The sequence below is a fragment of the Taudactylus pleione genome, unplaced genomic scaffold (genome assembly GCF_031769625.1).
Source record: "Taudactylus pleione unplaced genomic scaffold, aTauple2 ptg000400l, whole genome shotgun sequence".
In the NCBI taxonomy this organism is placed as follows: Eukaryota; Metazoa; Chordata; class Amphibia; order Anura; family Myobatrachidae; genus Taudactylus; species Taudactylus pleione.
In genome coordinates this window covers 106,490-127,133 of record NW_028284802.1, presented here as the reverse complement: position 1 = coordinate 127,133, position 20,644 = coordinate 106,490, and the positions used below count along the sequence as shown (strand labels likewise).

General features: G+C 45.8%; 1 protein-coding gene across 1 annotated transcript; it reads left to right on the top strand.

Annotated features, from left to right (window-relative positions):
• The first annotated feature begins 370 nt into the window (after positions 1-370).
• TEKTL1 (tektin like 1) lies at positions 371-20,101 on the top strand. Its single transcript, XM_088446495.1, has 7 exons — positions 371-451; positions 7,874-8,316; positions 11,016-11,120; positions 12,503-12,647; positions 13,034-13,188; positions 18,363-18,476; positions 19,488-20,101. The coding sequence occupies exons 2-7, from the start codon at positions 7,891-7,893 to the stop codon at positions 19,668-19,670; spliced, it is 1,128 nt and encodes a 375-aa protein (XP_088302621.1). The 5' UTR covers positions 371-451; positions 7,874-7,890; the 3' UTR covers positions 19,671-20,101.
• Positions 20,102-20,644: the final 543 nt, after the last annotated feature.

The window sequence follows — 20,644 nt, the reverse complement described above, 5'->3', positions numbered from 1 at the left end:
GAGCTGCACCACGGCGAAATTGAGCATTCTTAAAGTGGGCCATTATCAGATAATACACATTTGTATTGAACTCTTACAGAAAAGTTCTCACCAATAGTGTATTTTGGTTGTATTCACAAAAAAAAGTAAAAAAAAACCAATAACTCAGAGAACACCAGAAAAGACAACTTCAGCAAGTGGCAAATCTTCTAATTATCCCATAATCCCTTCATTTCAATCACCTGTGTCACTATTAAGTATCACTTTGCATTTATGTTACACTGTGACACCTATCTCTTATTGTGTTGTATTGAAAAGAGACGATGACATCATAGCAGACAGTGTACATAGCAACAGTATCCAGGGAGACAGACACAGAGACAGGGAGCAGCCTGGATGGAGTGAAGGACACTTACAAGGGTGATGAGAGATCACACAGGGCGCAGACGTAGCAGCAAATAACCCCTTCTAGGTAAGATGTACCGCCTGTATACACAGCACCTGCAGCGTCTGTGGCAATATATATATATCATAAGGAGATGTGCGCTTATCTTATATTATAATGAGATGTGCGCTTATCTTATATTATAATGAGATGTGCACTTATCTTATATTATAATGAGATGTGAACTTATCTTATATTATAATGAGGTGTGCGCTTATCTTATATTATAATGAGGTGTGCGCTTATCTTATATTATAATGAGATGTGCGCTTATCTTATATTATAATGAGATGTGCGCTTATCTTATATTATAATGAGATGTGCACTTATATTATAATGAGATGTGAACTTATATTATAATGAGATGTGCACTTATCTTATATTATAATGAGATGTGAACTTATATTATAATGAGATGTGCACTTATCTTATATTATAATGAGATGTGAACTTATATTATAATGAGATGTGCACTTATCTTATATTATAATGAGATGTGAACTTATCTTATATTATAATGAGGTGTGCGCTTATCTTATATTATAATGAGATGTGCACTTATCTTATATTATAATGAGATGTGAACTTATCTTATATTATAATGAGGTGTGCGCTTATCTTATATTATAATGAGATGTGCGCTTATCTTATATTATAATGAGATGTGCGCTTATCTTATATTATAATGAGATGTGCACTTATCTTATATTATAATGAGATGTGAACTTATATTATAATGAGATGTGCACTTATCTTATATTATAATGAGATGTGAACTTATATTATAATGAGATGTGCACTTATCTTATATTATAATGAGATGTGAACTTATCTTATAATGAGGTGTGAACTTATCTTATATTATAATGAGGTGTGCGCTTATCTTATATTATAATGAGATGTGCGCTTATCTTATATTATAATGAGATGTGCGCTTATCTTATATTATAATGAGATGTGCACTTATCTTATATTATAATGAGATGTGCTCTTATCTTATATTATAATGAGGTGTGCGCTTATCTTATATTATAATGAGATGTGCGCTTATCTTATATTATAATGAGATGTGCGCTTATCTTATATTATAATGAGGTGTGCGCTTATCTTATATTATAATGAGATGTGCGCTTATCTTATATTATAATGAGATGTGCGCTTATCTTATATTATAATGAGATGTGAATTTATCTTATATTATAATGAGGTGTGCGCTTATCTTATATTATAATGAGATGTGCGCTTATCTTATATTATAATGAGATGTGCGCTTATCTTATATTATAATGAGATGTGCACTTATCTTATATTATAATGAGATGTGCACTTATCTTATATTATAATGAGGTGTGCGCTTATCTTAATCGCAGTGTAGCAGATAAAAGTCCACTTTAGGGGTTAAGGAGAACCCTAAAGTGGACTTTTATCTGCTACACTGCGATTAAGATAAGCGTTTTTATTGCGTTAAGTGTTTACTCTGTGTTTGTGTCTTTCGTATTTGGTCAAATGAAAGCAATTATTTACGGAGATTCTCCATTTCTGGCCTGAGGGTTAGCACTTGATGAGGTATGAAGCCGGATTGTTTATGACCTATAACACAGAGGAGTGACACCTTTACAGGCATTAATTTATGCACCATCTGGTACGCAGATATCTGTATGTCCACTGTTGCTAATTCTTTGCTTGAAATTACTACCACCATATCACGTCTCTATGGGCAAAAAATTCTAAAGCCCAAAATTTTAAGGTATTACAGAAAGAGTTCCCCTGGAAAACCTGGGAAGTGTTGTCGGTTTGGGTTAATCTGACCATTGCAAGTAGCATCTGGACATCAGATAAGCCATCAGACATCAAATACACTAGTACAAAATATACATGTCTGTCTGTCCCAGGTATTTTACAGCGACGTGTAATAATTTTAATAATTAGCGCAGGGCATACTCTATACAATTATTGGGGCGTTCCTCTTAATATCGTCGGATCGCCCAGATAATTATACTGTGTGCAATATTTTGTAAATTAAAAGTCTGCCGTATTGGGCAGTTTATGCGCAGGGTGGGGTGGGGGGATGTCTCCTCTCTGGGGGAGGAAGATAGATATCGTGACCGATACACTGTGATATATCCCTGATATATGCTAGGTGTCAGATAATATGAAAATTACAGCGCTCCAGGTAAGAGCTGTCCTTTGCGATAGAGGGACTACCGGGTTTATGACCCAGAATTCCCTCTGCCATCCTCCTGCGCATGCACTGAAGGACGCGCGTGCTGGGAGGGATCCGATTGGATCCCTCTCAGGGGGCATCCCGAAAAGAAGCCCGTAGGCTTCTACTGGGTAACGCCATCAAAAGATGGCGTTACCCACCAGGATGAAGCACCCATTCCAGTGCTTAATACATATGAAAAATCCAGTAAACCCCCCAAAAACAGTATTTATGCCCTTAGTACATCCCACTTGTAGTTTTTTTTTTTCAAGTATAAAATTAGCTCCTTGGTGTCTGTCTATACAGTATATCTATCTAATATATACAGTATCTATCTCATATCTAATATAAATCTATCTATTATCTATGTATCTCATATCTATTTATCTATCTATCTATCTAACCCATAAATATCTATCTCATATACAGTGGCGTAACTAGGGTATTTGGAGCCCAGGGCAAATTTGAAAAGGGAGCCCCCCCAATAACCCGATATGTGCGCCCCTTTATTTTCACAATGAAATTCCTATCCATATGCACCTTAACCCCAGTAGTGCCCCTTATACAGTTCCCCCAGTATGCAGTTGTGGCCCCTCTTATGCAGGCCCATAGTAGTGCCCCTTATACAGTATCCCCAGTAGTGGTCCCCCTTATACAGCCCCCAATTAGTTCCCCTTACTCAGTGCCCCCAGTAGTGGTCCCCCCAAATGCAGTGCCCTATGTAGTGTTCCCCCTTATGCAGTGCCCCCAGTAGCAGTCCCCACAATGCAGTGCGCCCAGTAGTGGTATCCCCTTATGCAGTGCCCTTTATATAGTGCCCCCAGTAGTAGTCCCCCCCCCTATGCAGTGCCCTTTATATAGTGCCCCCAGCAGTAGTCCCCCCCATGCAGTTTTCCCAGTAGTGGTCCCCCTTATGCAGGCACCCAGTAGTGATCCCCCCCTATCTAGTGCCCCCTGTAGTGGTCCCCCCAGTGCTGTGCCCCCAGTAGTAGTCCCCCCCCTATGCAGTGCCCTTTATATAGTGCTCCCAGCAGTAGTCCCCCCCATGCAGTTTTCCCAGTAGTGGTCCCCCTTATGCAGGCACCCAGTTGTGATCCCCCCCTATCTAGTGCCCCCTGTAGTGGTCCCCCCAGTGCAGTGCCCCCAGTAGTAGTCCCCCCCCCTATGCAGTGCCCTTTATAATGTGCTCCCAGCAGTAGTCCCCCCCATGCAGTTTTCCCAGTAGTGGTCCCCCTTATGCAGGCACCCAGTAGTGATCCCCCCCTATCTAGTGCCCCCTGTAGTGGTCCCCCCAGTGCAGTGCCCCTAGCAGTAAGCCCCTTATATAGTGCCCCCAGCAGTAGTCCCCCCCCTCCCATGCAGTGCCCCCAGTAGTGGTCCCCCTGATGCAGGCCCCAGTAGTGACCCCCCCTATCCAGTGGTCCCTGTAGTGGTCCTTCCTGTTATTGCCCCCAGTTGTGGTCCCCCCAGTGCAGTGCCCCTAGTAGTAGGCCCCTTTTATAATGCCCCCAGTAGTAGTTCCCCCCCAAGTAGTGGTCCCCAGTTGAGGTTCCCCCTCCCGATTAAGTGCCCCCAGTAATAGCCCCCCCAGTAGAGGTCCTCCCAATAATGGTGCCCCCAGTAATAGCCCCCCCCAGTAGAGGTCCTCCAAATAATGGTGCCCCCAGTAGTAGCCAACCCCCCTGTTGTGCCCCCACCCCAGTAGAGGTCCCCCCAGTAGTAGCCACCCCCCTCCCACGTTGTGCCCCCAGTAGTGCTGACAGGTTTTAAAAAAATATATATAAAAATACACTTACCTGAATCCACGCTGCTGCTCCGGACCGCAACACCGCTCCTGCCGCCGCCCGCCAGTCCTCCCGGGCTGGCGCGCTCAGCATACTGGGAGAGACGTCATGATGTCATGACGTCTGTCCCATTACCCACTGCAGGAGCCGGACGGAAGCCCGGCTCTTGCAGTGGGTGCTGCAGCAGTCAATGAGAGTCTATCTGACTCTCATTGGCTGCTGTTTAACACACGCATCGCCGCCAGCGCTGGCGGTGATGCGTGTGTTATGCACAGCCTGAGCCCGCCCCCTGGCGCTATTGGGCAAGCGCTCAGGGGGAGGGAACGGGCTCAGGTGTGCAGCACAGGACCGGCGCTGGAAGCCTAGCGCCGGTCCTGTGTAAATGTGTAGCGCTGACAGCACTCACTGCGGTCGGCGTTACACTTGTGGCTAACTAGGGCGGGCCGGACCGTGGCCGGCGGCGCCCCCCTGCGCCGCCGGTCCCACGGCGCCCAGGGTACACACCCTGCCCGACCCCCCCTAGTTACGCCACTGCTCATATATGACTGTCTATTTGTCTTCTATTATTATTATTATTGCTATAATTTATTTATATGGCGCCACAAGTGTTCTGCAGCGCCTTACACAGTACATAAACAAATAGGTGACCAGTGACTTACAATACAATACAATACAATACAATACAGTACAGGACATGGATAATATATATTGCTACATTAGCTACCAAAATACCCAGATAAGCAACAGAGCAAAGCACCAAGTGTTAGGTGCTCTAGTTGGGAGTAAGAAGTAGATGAAAGTAAAGTAAGGAGAAGCACAAGAGGGTAGGGGGCCCTGCTCATGAGAACTTACCATCTAAAGGGGAGGGCAGACAAACAGGTGTGACACAGATGGGGTAGACAGGGAGGAAAGAGCATGTAGCAGCAAGTTAAGATGAGAGCTGGCAGGCTTTGATGAAGTAGTGGGTCTTGAGTGCCCGTTTGAAGGTTTCTAGAGAGGTGGAGAGTCTGATGGGAAGAGGGAGAGAGTTCCAAAGGTGAAGAGCAGCGCGGGCAAAATCTTGGAGGCGGGAGTTGGAGGAAGTAATCAGTTGGCATGAAAGGCGGCGTGCATTTGTTGAACGAAGACAGTGAACAGGAGAGTGAAGGGAGTTGAGGTCAGAGATGTAAATGGGAGAGGAATTGGTGAGGGCTTTGTAAGCGAGTGTGAGAACCTTGAATTGGGTTCTGAAAGGGAAGAGCAGCCAGTAGAGGGCTTGTAGGAGAAAGGAGGCAGATGTAGAGCGTTTAGAGAGGAAGATGAGCCAAGCGGAAGCATTGAGGACAGACTGAAGAGGAGAAAGATAGGAGTTGGGGAGGCCAGATAGGAGGAGGTTACAACAGTCTAATCTGGAGATGACCAGTGAGTGTATAAGGGTTTTAGTGGCATCGTGGGTGAGAAAGGGTCTAATCCTGGAAATATTTTTAAGATGGAAATGACAGGACTGCGAGAGGTTTTGGATATGTGGTTTGAAGGAGAGGGAGGATAACTCCAAGATAGCGCAATTTGGGGCTAGAGGAGATAGTTGTGCCATCAACTGATAAAGAAATAGTGGGAAGTGTGGTTATGTTGGAGGGTGGGAAAATGATCAGCTCAGTCTTAGACATATTAAGTTTAATAATTTCTGGGACATGCAGGAAGAAATGGCAGAGAGACAGTTGGAGACACGAGTGAGGAGAGAGGGGGAGAGGTCAGAGGAGGAAAGGTAGATCTGAGTATCATCAGCATAGAGATGATAATGGAGGTCAAAAGAGCTGATGAGTTCACCTAGAGAGGACGTATAGAAGTAGAATAGGAGAGATCCAAGAACAGAACCTTGGGGAACACCTACTGTAAGAGGCTGTGGGGGGGGGGAGAGGTGTCATGAGAGGACACAGGGAAGGATCGGTCATAGAGGTAGGAGGATAGCCAGGAGAGGGCAGTGTCATGTAGACCTAGGGAGTGAAGGATATGCAGCAGTAGAGGGTGGTCCACAGTGTCAAAAGCAGCAGAGAGGTCAAGAAGAATGAGCAGAGAGTAGTGGCCCTTGGATTTAGCAGCAAGGAGGTTATTGCTGACTTTAGTGAGGGCAGTTTCAGTGGAGTGGAGAACGGAAGCCAGACTGAAATGGGTCAAGGAGGGAGTGGGAGGAAAGAAAGGTGGTGAGGCGTTTGTAAACAACATGCTCAAGGAGCTTGGAGGCAAGTGGGAGGAGAGAGACGGGACGGTAGTTGGAGTATGAACAAAAAACACAGGAACGAAAGTGACATACAGTAGAGAACATTGCAGAACATGAACATTGTTCATAACATTGCTGCACCAGCGGTCATAAAAGTCAAATAGGTAGCAGGTTGGCAGAACCTAAGGTTGGGTGCTGTAGTAGGCAGTGGGGAGGATATGGTGGTAGAAGCAAGAGAAGGAAAAGCATATGAGGGAAGAGGGACTTGCTTGTCAGAGCTTACAGTCTAAAGGGGATGACAACAGACAGACAGGGGTGACACATAATGGAGAGACAGTGAGCAAGGAGCATGGGGAACTAAGTTAGGATGAGAGCTTGATGAAGAAGTGGGTCTATTTATCTATCTATCTATTGATCGATCTATCTAATAAATATCTCTCTTATATCTCTCTATATCTGGAGTAAGGAGAAAGAGACAGTACTCTCCTTTGTGGGGCACTAATCCAACACATGAAATGAGTACATTTCGACATATACTAAAACTTAACTTTTAATGAAATATGTAAAAGATAAAAAGAAAGAGCTCACATATATTACAATGGAACAACAACACACAAATAAATAATGGCACAAATCAGTGGTATATCGTTAAGAAGAATTTTTTTGGTCCCATAATTGTTGAAATAATAAATATATGGTTCAGACTCTTCAGATGTATACTTTAAATAACCACAGATTTATGCGTATGATAAGAATCATATTAAATCCAATCGTGAACAGTTAGCATACATTATATAGTCAATCAAGGTGTACATAAAAATAATCAATTTCTTTGTTAAGAAATAATGCAATACTATGCATGGAGCAATTTGTCGCCTGCGCATTTGTCTATCTCGCACTGTGCATGCGTAAAGACATAGACGGGAGACCACCAAAAGACCCGGCTATGTCTGACTCTGTATCATCCTTTTAATGTGGTCAAAAGACACCTGATAATGATATTGACTGGATTAATATTGTACATTTAGCTAATTTTAAGGCCAACCCTACAGCAATGCCAATGAGAAATGTGGACGTGAGCACAGACAGCTTGAGTCAGTCTTAAAGAACATCTCCTGTGCAGCCTAACAAAATAAACATGAATAATAGAGACCACACATTTAGACACTGGAATGGGAAGTCAGATGTTTTCTGCTGTAAGACTCCGTGATTCTATGTAAGTGTAACGGTGTATAATAAAATCTTTGTTTCTTTGCATTCTCCAGGCCCCTCTGTCTACCCCATGGCGGTCCCTCCCATGGGCTCTGCCACCTGGCGAGATGCATCCTATAAGACTGTGCAATTGGCAAATGGTCTTAGGTTATCCCCCACTTCGGCTCTTAGCCTCATGGCAACCAGCCAAGGGGGGGTGAGGACACAAGATGAGAATGCCCAAATGAAGAGTGTTCGAAAACAGCAGCCAACACCTCCCCCTTATAACCGAGACCTAATTATCAACACCTGCAACAATTACGCCCGCGGATACATGCGGGAAACGCGAAGCTCGATGTACATGCTGAGAGAGGCCTTGTGGGAGATAGATCGACAGATCCACAGATTGCAGAAAGACAGGGATGTAATAGAGCAATCTCACGCCAATACCAGAAGAGACATTCTGCTAAATAATGAGACCACACAATTACGTACCTCAAGACCCATTAGTGAGAGGGTGAGAGACGGTGTTTGTTCATTTATTTTATGTCATTTGCTATTAAAAGATGCATTCATATTTTTTCCAGCACAATGAAGGACATTAGGGGACCCCAGGGATGGGCAACAAATAATGTTCCCTCTGCAATTTCCCACAATAAGCTAAATATTGAAGAATGCTTTGTTTTTCAAAATGTAAAATGCCCGCATCTCTGTGTAACAGAGAATCCTACTTTCCCATATGTTATACAGACTATCTGGGTCACAGTGACATCTTTATTTGGCCTTACAGTAATAAAGTGGAAGAAATTAGCATACATAATACTTTATAAGGTCCATGTCACTAGAACAGCGATATTGTATTCATCTTATTTCCTGCTTCTCTCTATTTGGCCTTTTAGAGGATGAAGTGATTGGCTACAGCCTGTAGCCAATCAGATCATTGGAATACAGGCAGCAGAAGATTACGGCATGTGTGCACCAATCCTGTGGGAGGCGGTCACCTGTCCCATTATGTGATGCCAGGGACTTGGTCATGGGGGTATATGTACTAATGTGCGGGTTTATAGAAGTCGAGATGTTACCCATAGCAACCAATCCAATTCTACTTATCATTTATGTAGCACCTTTTAGAAGATAATAGCTAGAATCTGATTGGTTGCTATGGGCAACACCTACACTTCTATAAACCCACACTTTAGGCCATATACCCCCATGGTGTGGGGGGAGTGGACATGCAGGAAGCCATTGCTGTTCTCACAAATCTTATGGCCTGAGGTGAACACAATTCTGACGTTGGCACAGTAGTTCGATGTTTTTTGTACTGTGCATGTGATAGAGTAGCATTGCACATGCGTCCTGTCGGTTGCAGCCAGTGGACACAGAACAAATTTGGACACAGAGAGACAATTTCAGTGCGCGTTGCGTTCCTGGGTAGTAATGGGGGCGGCTAGCTAGACGTGGGTGCGTCGCAGGCAGTGTCTGCCTCTTTTCTCAGTTGCACTGGTACCGGCTGACATGTTCCGACAAAAGTTCTGAGCAGCTATAGAGCTGCTCTAATGTCTGACGGTGCAACCAATTTTTTTCTAGTAGTGACGCAGCCGGTAGGCGTCTCCGTGCAAATCCCATCACCTGCAGCATTAGCATAAAGACGCAGTCGCGCTGCATGAAAAGGCGCAGTCATGGCGGCGTTATAGTCTGCCCCTGACTCAGACTAATGAACTAATGGTTATGATGAATACTTTGGCTGAAAAATAAAATACAGAGTTATACAAAGAGAGAAGACGTCACTGAAAACAAATCTAAGAAAGCTAAAATTATAATTATAAGTGAAAATTATAATCACTTTGTGCAGCCTATCCTGACTTTGCCAAATACGCAAAATGCAACCAATTTTGTGTAGGTAGCAAATGCGCCCCCCCCCATTTACGTAACAAGATTAGAAGCGGCAGAAATGTGACAGGGGGCGTGGCTTCACTGTACTCTCAATTCACACACATCACAGTAAGCGGCCGGAGAGGGCACATAATAAATAACTCAGCCAACACTTATATGAACCCGTTTATCAATAAATATTTGCTACTTATTCCCCGAAAACACCAGTGTTCGGGGGGATAACTGCCCCCCGAATGTATGACAGATATCTCCGGCAGTGACAACTCCCATAGGTTTCTATGGGGAACGCGATGCTGCCATATTTACCAACTTCCAGAATGCGATTCAGACTGAGTTCCATGGGAACCCTCCCCCGGCAATGGTCTGTAATCCGCACATGCGCAGGATCCCCAGCAGAGGAGTGAAGAGGCCGCGGTCACGTCACTTTTGGCACATCGCAGGGACGGGCTCCTTTTCGAGGTCCCTGCTGCTGCTTTTTGTTGCATCCAGTCGCTATTATCGCATTCTGCAATGCGATCATGGACGCTAATATCGTGCCCAGATCGCACTGCGAATGCGATCATTAATAAATAGGCCCCATAAACACATGGGCAGCCTTCTCCTTCTCAGAGTAGTAAGCAGACTGTTGTAAAATGAAGAGTCAGAACAATGTCATCTTGAATCACGGTTGCAGCACTTAAAACTAAATATACATTACTGAGCGTGACCTAGGCGCATTGGAAGAATCAGACAAGACCTGAGGATCTCATCATCATCATTAGTCCGCAACTTGCATCAGGGTTTGAGTGCCGCAAGTCATGTTCCTGCAAACACGTGCATACGCAACATTTCACCGCAAGTTTTCATCGATGCACCCACGACGTACCCTTACTGCATCTGCACACCCCCTACAACACCTTTCCAGGCCCCCCGTGTTGTAGGGAGTCACAAGTGCAGTTTGCCAGGAAACATAGGTGTGATCGCCCGTAGGCTAACACGTGTACTTACAAAAAAGCGCAAGTCGCTGTCACATACAGCCGCAACTTCCCAAATGTACATTTTGTGTATTACTGATCCTAGGCGAGAGTTTATCTGCAGATTTACTAATAGACGTTTCTATTTAATAGTATAACACCCTTGGCAAATACCACTCCTGAATGACATCAGTCTTCACAATGCAATGTGTTATTGGTAGGTGAAGCATGGAGTTAATAGATGAATGGCACAAGCTGAAAAGTGGGAGAAAACTATACACATAATAGATCTTTATGGGCATGTACACACACAGCAGTAATATCGCCACAATCTCTCCTTATACCGAACTTTCTCTCACTTTGTTCCCAGCACCCGGATAAAGTTGATTTTCTTCTAAATGACGAGAAGAAAAACCTCATGGACATAAAGAGACTATCTGAGCGGCGGCTGCAGGAGATATCGAGGCAGCTACAAGTCAGTATATATACTGTCAGCTCTTATGTGCGTTGTGCTGCTTGTGTAGTGTGCAGGCCACTCTATGGCAGCTGGTTCAATGGCTTTTGGATCTCATGGAGTTGTTAGTCACCGACCACTCTATGGCAGCTGGTTCAATGGCTTTTGGATCTCATGGAGTTGTCAGTCACCGACCACTCTATGGCACCTTGTCCAATGGCTTTTGGCGCTCATGGAGTTGTTAGTCACCGACCACTCTATGGCAGCTTATACAATGGCTTTTGGCGCTCATGGAGTTGTTAGTCACCGACCACTCTATGGCAGCCTGTCCAATGGCTTTTGGCGCTCATGGAGATGTTAGTCACTGACCACTCTATGGCAGCTTATACAATGGCTATTGGCGCTCATGGAGTTGTTAGTCACCAACCACTCTATGGCACCTTGTCCAATGGCTTTTGGCGCTCATGGAGTTGTTAGTCACCGACCACTCTATGGCAGCTGGTCCAATGGCTTTTGGCGCTCATGGAGTTGTTAGTCACCGACCACTCTATGGCAGCTTATACAATGGCTTTTGGCGCTCATGGAGTTGTTAGTCACCGACCACTCTATGGCAGCCTGTCCAATGGCTTTTGGCGCTCATGGAGTTGTTAGTCACCGACCACTCTATGGCAGCTTATACAATGGCTTTTGGCGCTCATGGAGTTGTTAGTCACTGACCACTCTATGGCAGCTTATACAATGGCTTTTGGCGCTCATGGAGTTGTTAGTCACAGACCGCTCTATGGCAGCCTGTCCAATGGCTTTGGCGCTCATGGAGTTGTTAGTCACCGACCACTCTATAGCAGCTTGTTCAATGGCTTTTGGCGCTCATGGAGTTGTTAGTCACCGACCACTCTATGGCAGCTTATACAATGGCTTTTGGCGCTCATGGAGTTGTTAGTCACCGACCACTCTATGGCAGCTTATACAATGGCTTTTGGCGCTCATGGAGTTGTCAGTCACCGACCACTCTATGGCAGCTTATACAATGGCTTTTGGCGCTCATGGAGTTGTTAGTCACCGACCACTCTATGGCAGCTTATACAATGGCTTTTGGCGCTCATGGAGTTGTTAGTCTCCGACCACTCTATGGCAGCTGGTCCAATGGCTTTTGGCGCTCATGGAGTTGTTAGTCACCGACCACTCTATGGCACCTTGTCCAATGGCTTTTGGCGCTCATGGAGTTGTCAGTCACCGACCACTCTATGGCAGCCTGTCCAATGGCTTTTGGCGCTCACGGAGTTGTTAGTCACCGACCACTCTTTGCTTTCCACTCTCTGTCTGCAGCACTGCGCAATATTTGTACTACTGTATAGTCTCTTGCAGTCCCTGGCCCTTTCCTACAGTATTTTGTGGTCTGGCAGGAACTCCACTCTCACCGCCAGAAGCTCTCAGAGTTTTGCAAAGAAAAGGGACGAGTGTTAGACTTTATCTGTGAGGACGGCCGCCCCCGCCATCGAGAACTGGATGCGACTAGGAGCAGCATACCTCGTAATGCAGAAAACGCAGGTACCCAGAAAACTCTAAAGGTGCGTACACACTAGACAATTTTTGGAACGATATGCCTGATTCCAACGCATCGGAACAACATATTGTTCAAAATCGTCTAGTGAGTATGCTCTATATTGTCCGGTGCGCACTCCCGTGGGGCCATCGACCCCACGCAGCGGGATGCGTCAGCGGCCGACATATCGGGCGGATCGGCACCGAATCGTCTAGTGTGTACCGGCCGCCCGATATGTCGGCCCGTCAGCGGGGGGGCGGGGGGCGCGAGTGCATCGCTGGGTACACACGTTGTTAAGTGTGTATCCAGCTTAAGACAAGGAACCGATTAGAGTACTTGTCCTTACATGTCTGACTTACTATACTCTTTCTATTCTCTATTGTTCGTCAAGACTGTCGATCGGCTATCGCCAGTGCTCATGCAACGTGTGTGAAACTGAGATACGCGCAGCCTTGTAATGGGCAGAAGTCAACAGACCGCCGAGAACTAAAGGAAATTGTGACAAAGGGGCTTCGCAAGAAAGCAGAGGAGAGCAGCCACATCCGGGTGACACATTGCGCTCTAGAAATACGACTTCTATGTTTCCTGTAATATTAGAAATATGCAGACAGATAACTTTCTCTTAACAGCATGTTATATAGACCATGAGTCCTATTTATCATGACGGCTGTCTCCACATGATTGAGGTATAAGCGCTATATAACAAGAGCCTGAGCCAGGAGATGTCAGAGATACTAACGGGGCAGATTAATCTTAATGGAGACTGCGGTCTGGTTCTATTTATCAAGCTCCGATAAGCCGGCAGATGGCATTAGCAGCTTTGTGCTTATGGAGGCGTTCTCGCAGAAGAGGGATCTTGCGTACACAAATGCGGCCATTATGACAAAATGGCGCTGCAAATGCGTGACCTTACACGATAATATAGTTTTGCATAAAGCTTATCGTGCACTAACAAAATGGAGCCGGTGATTGCCCGGTGCAAAACGCTAGTTATCGCTATGATCTCTCCTGCATTATGGGCCTGATACATTACGGATCGCTATTGCGATCGCAGCTCCATAATCGCACGCAGGTCTGCTGCGAAAATATGCTAATGATTGCTATCGCAATGTCGTCGCATTGCCAGTAGAGACGCCCACTGCCTCCCACTACCGCTATTTTGCAAACCTCCATGAACATTGGTAACACCGAGTACCATCGGCCCCTCACGCAGAAAACCTGACCTTACTTAGAAATTGCTAACCCTCGTCGCACACAGTAAGTACTCGGCGTTTCGCCGACCACTCCCCATCACCACCCCCAAATGCTCACTGCCTGTAAATCACACTGCGATGGATCTCCCTGGTCTCCGTGATAGCAGTGGTGCCTCCGCGCACGTGCACTGCGATGCATGTGCAGTACGCAACAATCGGCCAACTGCGTACGCTTTAGCAGTTGCAATCCTTATTGAATCAGGCCCTATGTTCTGTCAGAACCAGGGGGAGCTAATATGCAGCTATATAGGAGATGAGAGCAATGGGTATGGTCAATATTAGGCTCCCAGCACGGACTACTATGACTGGTATGTAACAATGCCGCCAGAATACAGTCTCTCTCTTATACACATATACAGTATACATTTATATTCATTTATTGTAACATTTACATACAAGCACAAGAACAGAGCTGCCCGCTATGGGTTACTGCAACTTTTTTTTCATTAAATCATATTTTTTTTTTTACAAACATCCCTCATGAGATAGAAACCAGTTACCAGCTGCAACTGGTGAGTATGAGTAATACATAGAACCAACCGTCATATATTTCCTTAAATTAAATCCCATTGCTTTGCCTTCTGAGTATTTTATATGAGTTCCATACACTTAGATCCACTGCACAGCACCGGCCAAACGTTTAATGACATGCGGTAGCAGACCCTCCAACATGACCCCTTCCATCAGGTACAGAATGCTCTGCTCCTGGACTTCCCACCTAATGTATGATTGCAGCCACCTGTGTTGAAACATCTGGTGACTGCAATCATAAATTAGGTGTGAAGTCCAGGAGCAGAACATTTTGTACCTGGTGGAATGGGTCATGTTGGAGGGTAGGCGCTATATACAAATACCCATTGGTTAGGTTAATGTTCTCCTTCAAGCTGGGTACACAGAAAAGACTCAGGGCCTGATTCAGAGCCGGACGCTCTGAAAGAGCACTCGCTCTGAATCAGGGCTTTTTTTTTTTGTGCGACCTCCTGACCGCTCGCATAGTTGTGGGTGACCACCCACAGCTATTGTGAGCGGCCAGGATGATGGTAGCGATGGTCAAGACCATCGCGACCATCGGGGCTTGCGACGAGACCCTTGTGGTAGGGTCTCGTCTGCCGCAAGCCCCAGAGAGCTTCCGGCTCTAATAGAGCCAGAAGCTCTCCCACTGACGTCACTGGTGATGTCAGTGGGGCCGCCCACAAACGGCAGGCGTTCGCTTGGGAACGCCTGCGTTTGTGAAGCCATCCCCCCGCCACGCCTACAAAACGGGGCGAGCTGTCGATCAACATCGACAGCCGTCCCTTTTGTCGTGAGCCACGGAGCGAGAGAATTTCTCTCTCGCTCCGGGGCTTGTGCAAGCACAGTGCGGCCGCTGCGCGTGCGCAGAGCCCACCATCGACCCGCTTACGAGCGGGTCTGAATTAGGCTATCACGCTGATTTATCAAAGAGAGATTACTAAATCTTGCAAATACTGTAGGATATCAGGTTTATCCCCATTTACCATGGATTGCAGCCTGTAATGACCATCGCTGAGTATCACCAGCGGCAGCCATCATATGGGCTCTCCTGCGATAGCTTTCCCAGGAGATGTGCGGCATAGGAATGTTACCGATGTTTAAAGCACAGCTACCCAGATCACAATGCCTGAAAGCACGCTTCCCCAATCCCCCTAATCACCAGTGCAAAGGATGTGGCAGCCTTGTCTCCAGACATGTATGTTCACAGATATAAAACTTTATGAAATTCTTTCAAACTTTGGGGCCGTATTCAATTGCCGACGAAAAGCCGTTCTCAGCTAAAAGTTCTCGCCGGTGACGTCATTTCGCCAGGCGAGACCTTTTCCCTGTATTCAAATCCAAAGACTTTTCACTGGTGCGAAAAGTCTGCGCCTTGTAACCAGCGGACTTTGCACGGTTTGGGGTGCAAAGTTTTGGGAACACCCCTGCAGCCTTGGGACAGTCCCCCAAAGGTAAACTGCGTCAAAAAAAGTTGGAAAATTACTTTAGAACACCCCAAAAAAGTACTTTTGTTTTGGGCGCAAAAAAGTTCAAAGTTGGGGACAAACTTAAAAACTAGCGAAATAGACTCAGGGGGTCCCCCAAGTATGCCCCCGGTGTTTTTTTGATCGCAGGTGTTTGCTGGAGGTGCATTTTTTAAAACATTACTTTAGCAAATTTTAACCATGCTTACACCAATTTTTATGTACCCCAAATTTGCTGGGACTACTTATTTTTTGCAAAAAAATCTGCTAAATGCTATTCTTCACCACTTATGCAAAGATGCTAAATAGCACCAATTGAAGCACCTCAAATACCTTCAGCAGGGTTATTCGGGGTTATCCATAGTGATCCCCATGTCAGTGCATCTTTTGGGGGTGTCAGGCTGATTTCCCCAAATCTGACAGCACTTTTCACCTATTTGAGTTTCGCCGGGAAGCGTTCTCGCGTCATTTGCAACTGAATAGGGCGAAAAGCGGTGACGAGGGCGATACTTTTCCGGAGACAAAACTAGCGATGACGGCGGAAAGTACACCATGCGAAAAATCCTGGACTTTTCGCCGGCAATTGAATACCGGCCTTTGGGCCTGATTCAGACCCACTCGCGAGCGGCTGTCCGCTCGCAAGTGGGTCGATGTTATGGACTGAGCATGCGCACGACGGAGGGAGCTCCGTCGTGCGCATGCGCCAGACGCGACGAGCGAAGGAAAGTCCTTCGCTCGTTGTGTCCGATCAAAGGGGGCGTGCTGTCAATGTTGATTGACAGCACGCCCCCTTTGGTGGGCGTGCCGGGGGCGTGCCTCCCTGACGGGGGCGTTCCCACGGGAACGCCTCCCGTCAGAAGCCGGCCCACTGACATCACTAGTGATGTCAGTGGGAGTGATTTTGGCTCTGATAGAGCCAAAATCACTCCGGAGCTTGCGGTTGAAAACCTCAACCGCAGGCTCCGGCTCGCAATTTCGATGGTCGCGGTGGTCTCGACCATCGCGACCATCACAATGCACGCTCGTATAGCCTGTGGGTGGTGACCCACAGCTATACGAGCGTCCAGGAGGACGCTCCATGAAAATGGAGGCCGGCCCTCATTCAGAGCGTGCGCTCTGCTCAGAGCGTACGGCTCTGAATGAGGGCCTTTATCACCTTTATTTTAAACACATGATATAAAAGTATTCCTTTACAAGTGCCATCTTGTGGTGTCAAAATATATTGCAACTTTAATTGCAGTCATTTGTTCTCCACAACTAAAGGCGGGTATCCACTTATAGATATACAAACGAGAGCACGATTACGACATTGCTATTGTGCTCTCGTTTGTATATCTAGTGATGTGCCTAGACTGAACGTTCACTCGTTCAGTCCAGGCACATCTTTCATCCCCGCACATGCTGAACCTGACGAGATCGTCAGTTTGACCAGCATGTACGGGCGATGTCGGAATCGCTGGTCGCTTCCGACCAAAACATGTCCGATGCATGCGAGATTTGCAAGCGATTGCACGATAACGACGTCGTTATCGTGCAATCTCTTGGCTAAATCGCTAAGTGGTTACCCCCCTTAACAGTTACAAATGAGCAGCAATAATTATCTTTTTCTTCTGGTCTTTAGAACTTTGTGGATACTGGGTCTCTAATTACAAGATACCATACATAGTTCTTGATTTTTAATATACAGTGACGTTTGACAGGAAAACACCTTGTCCCACCAGTATACATGTATAATGTCACTAGAATGACAACATGGTCTGAATGTCGACATTCAAAATCTCAATAATGACATTCAACATGACAGTATTTACAGCGTTGACAGACAATTTTTTATTACGATTTTAGGGGTATGATTAGCCTGTGGTTAACTTTATGGTTAAACAATTAACACAACAAAACCTGCGCTTATAAACCAGCTATAGAAAATGAATCACTATACTAACAAATATGTAAAAATCTCAGAGTTGATGTAGTTAAAAAAAAAAAGAATAGATATATATACATACACACATGTATATACATATATATTATCCTTTATATATGGAACCACAAGGGTTCTGCAGCACCTTACAAAGTACATGCAAATGAGAACATAGTTATTAACAGTACAAATTAATGATAAAGCTTTACACAGTACAGTCACTGCTGTGTGGGCTGCAGATAACGTATTCCGTAAATCCTCCAACTAACGCGTTTCTGCGTATTTGTAATTGGACGTAATTTCTGTAAAGGGTGATTGTGATCATAAGATATTGTGCAGAGGTTTATTATTATTTTTCTTAGGGTTATGGTTAGGCTGCGGTTAGGGATACTCACCTCGCTAATGGCAATTCAGATTGGCGATATTCTGTTGTCGATGTTCTGAATGCCAACATCCCGAATGTCGACGTTTTGTGCCTCACCCGTCCTACCAACTCCAAAAGTGTACAAGAAATGAGACACATTAGAGTTAGGATGATGATTATGTCACTTATTATATTACGGTTCACAGGGCCCAGTTTCTAACCAGGATATCTGTATACGCGACTGTCTAGACCGGCCATTACTGAGAATCCTCCAGAGACATCCTGCAACGCAGGTCCCAGAGAGCAGACTTATCTTACAGGTAGATTATTTCTCCCTGATGGGACTATCTGCCAAAGGCTCTCACTGCCACCAGTACTAACTATATACTAACTTATAGTAACGTGAATGCCTGCTGTAGAGCCAGACCCCAAAATATATAACCCTAATGTACCATGCAACTATTCCCATGTACAAAACATAAGTGAGAATGTCTGTTGATACTGGATTATTTCAGTTCTGGAATCTCAGGGCCTGATTCAGACCCGGTCGCTATCTGCGTACGCTCGCTCCCTGCTTATGCAAATTTCTCAAAGTGACGCCACGGGAAGCGATCGCTCGCCAAGGCATAAGCACGCCCACCATGTCTTAGCGAGCGGCCACTTCCCAATCGCACAGGCAGAGCCGCCCACCAGCAACACGTCATCTCCGGGAAGTGTATTAAAACATTGGTACATCGAGCACCATCGGATGCAAATGCAGTACTTGCGGTTGCTTTACCCTACCACAATCATTGCGAGGAAATCAGTGTAAAAAAATGGCAAATGACGTGTACTATGACGCTGCCTGTTAATTATGCACACCTCTAAAACGGCATTGAAACAATCAGGCACGCCTGCGTTCGCATCTCCAACAACCCCATTATTAGTGTCCTGCCCCTGTTACCACCCACAAACGGCCTCTCCTGTCACTCATTACCCTGGGCTGCCTTTGCTGGGCGAGTGGGAGGGATGCAATCGCAGTGTGTAGTTCGCGCACACGCAGAACGAAGCGTGAGCATGCGCGTACGCAGAACATCGGGCCGCTTGCGAGTGCACAGCGCGAGTATCAGGCCCTCAGACTCCGCTGGCTGGGAACATGATCATATTTCTCATTGTGGGTGATTCTATCATGGCCGGGTCATGCATTAGTCAACCTAGGCTCCTGCCTAGGGCCCAGTGGGTAATGAACTGTCTGAATTGCCCTGACTGCTTTTATAATATTATGACTACAAGAGTGGGGGCAACTACTCTGTAATTGCATCCATTGCTGACAATCTGAATTGTTTCCTCAGGGCTCGGCGTCCTTGCAGCGGTCTCTCAGCAAAGCTGCAGAAAGATTTGGCGACCTGCATGGGACACAGGCCAAATTGCAGGACGACCAGCGGAACAAACTCTGGGGGGAGCGACTCGACCGAGCCGCTGTGAGACTGCGGGTGAGGAGCGCCCACTGCCGGAGCGAGAGACTGTGTCTCTGAGAGGAGCGAGATAAAATCGAAGTCTGCAATGAGCAGTGACAGCTGTGAATAAACACCTGAGACATGGGCCCCAATGTAATAGGCTTCTGTTTGCGGGAATTGGCGCCATTTTGGATATTACAGTTGGGACATGTACACACCATCCCCTTATGTTCCTTGTTGTGTGAGGAGAATATGGGTGTCGTATGTAATGTCTCACATAACTTCTTCTAATGTGTGTGAGGGATCTGGTTTGGGAAATAAAAGCAGATGAATGATAACACAGGTTACAAATCCTGGTGAAATAGTGATAGAGATGACTACAATTGCTATTTATCAAATGCATCTTTCCAACTGCAATGACCTGTCACCAACTGTACACCCAACATCCAGTAGATTGTAAGCTTCTGAGCCGGGCCCTCTCACCTTTCTGTTTGGTAATACTCGCTATTCTATCACTGTGTTTGTTCCAGAGTGTAAAGTTCCCCAGAGTTTGCTGGTGCAATATAAATATTAACAATAACACATTAAACAGATTTAAAGTTAAACATGTAACATTTAATCTGCATCACTGCAATATAGTAATATTCTAAATTCATATCTGTTTATATGTCAGTATGAAATGCTCCATCTTCTGAGAAGCTCTAAATATTCATGAGTATTCATGGGTGTGAGCCTATAGCACGTACCGGCAGGAGCATGCTCAGTGCGCTTCGAGAAGCTTCCTGTGACATCATCAAATGGCGGGACGTCTGACACCTTTCGCTACATTGGCTCCAAATGATCATGTGAGATTAGAGTCACATGATCCTTTACCCACAGAACTGCCCACCCCATCAACTATTTTAAATAATGTTCAATGCGTTCCAGCAGGACATGGTAGGTAAATAGGTTCGGGCACAGGTTTGAGCCGAATGACCAAGAATGCATAAGGTGTGTTGAGAGGCAGACAATCGCCAGAGGTGCACTGCGCAAAACTGTAACCACTTCAAAGG

Excerpts from the sequence above, each read along its gene's own strand:
- TEKTL1 (XM_088446495.1), top strand. The coding sequence starts at position 7,891 with ATGGCGGTCCCTCCCATGGGCTCTGCCACCTGGCGAGATGCATCCTAT. Across the intron at positions 13,189-18,362 it reads AGGAGAGCAGCCACATCCGG|GGCCCAGTTTCTAACCAGGA; the intron begins GTGACACATTGC and ends TACGGTTCACAG. Across the intron at positions 18,477-19,487 it reads AGAGCAGACTTATCTTACAG|GGCTCGGCGTCCTTGCAGCG; the intron begins GTAGATTATTTC and ends TTGTTTCCTCAG.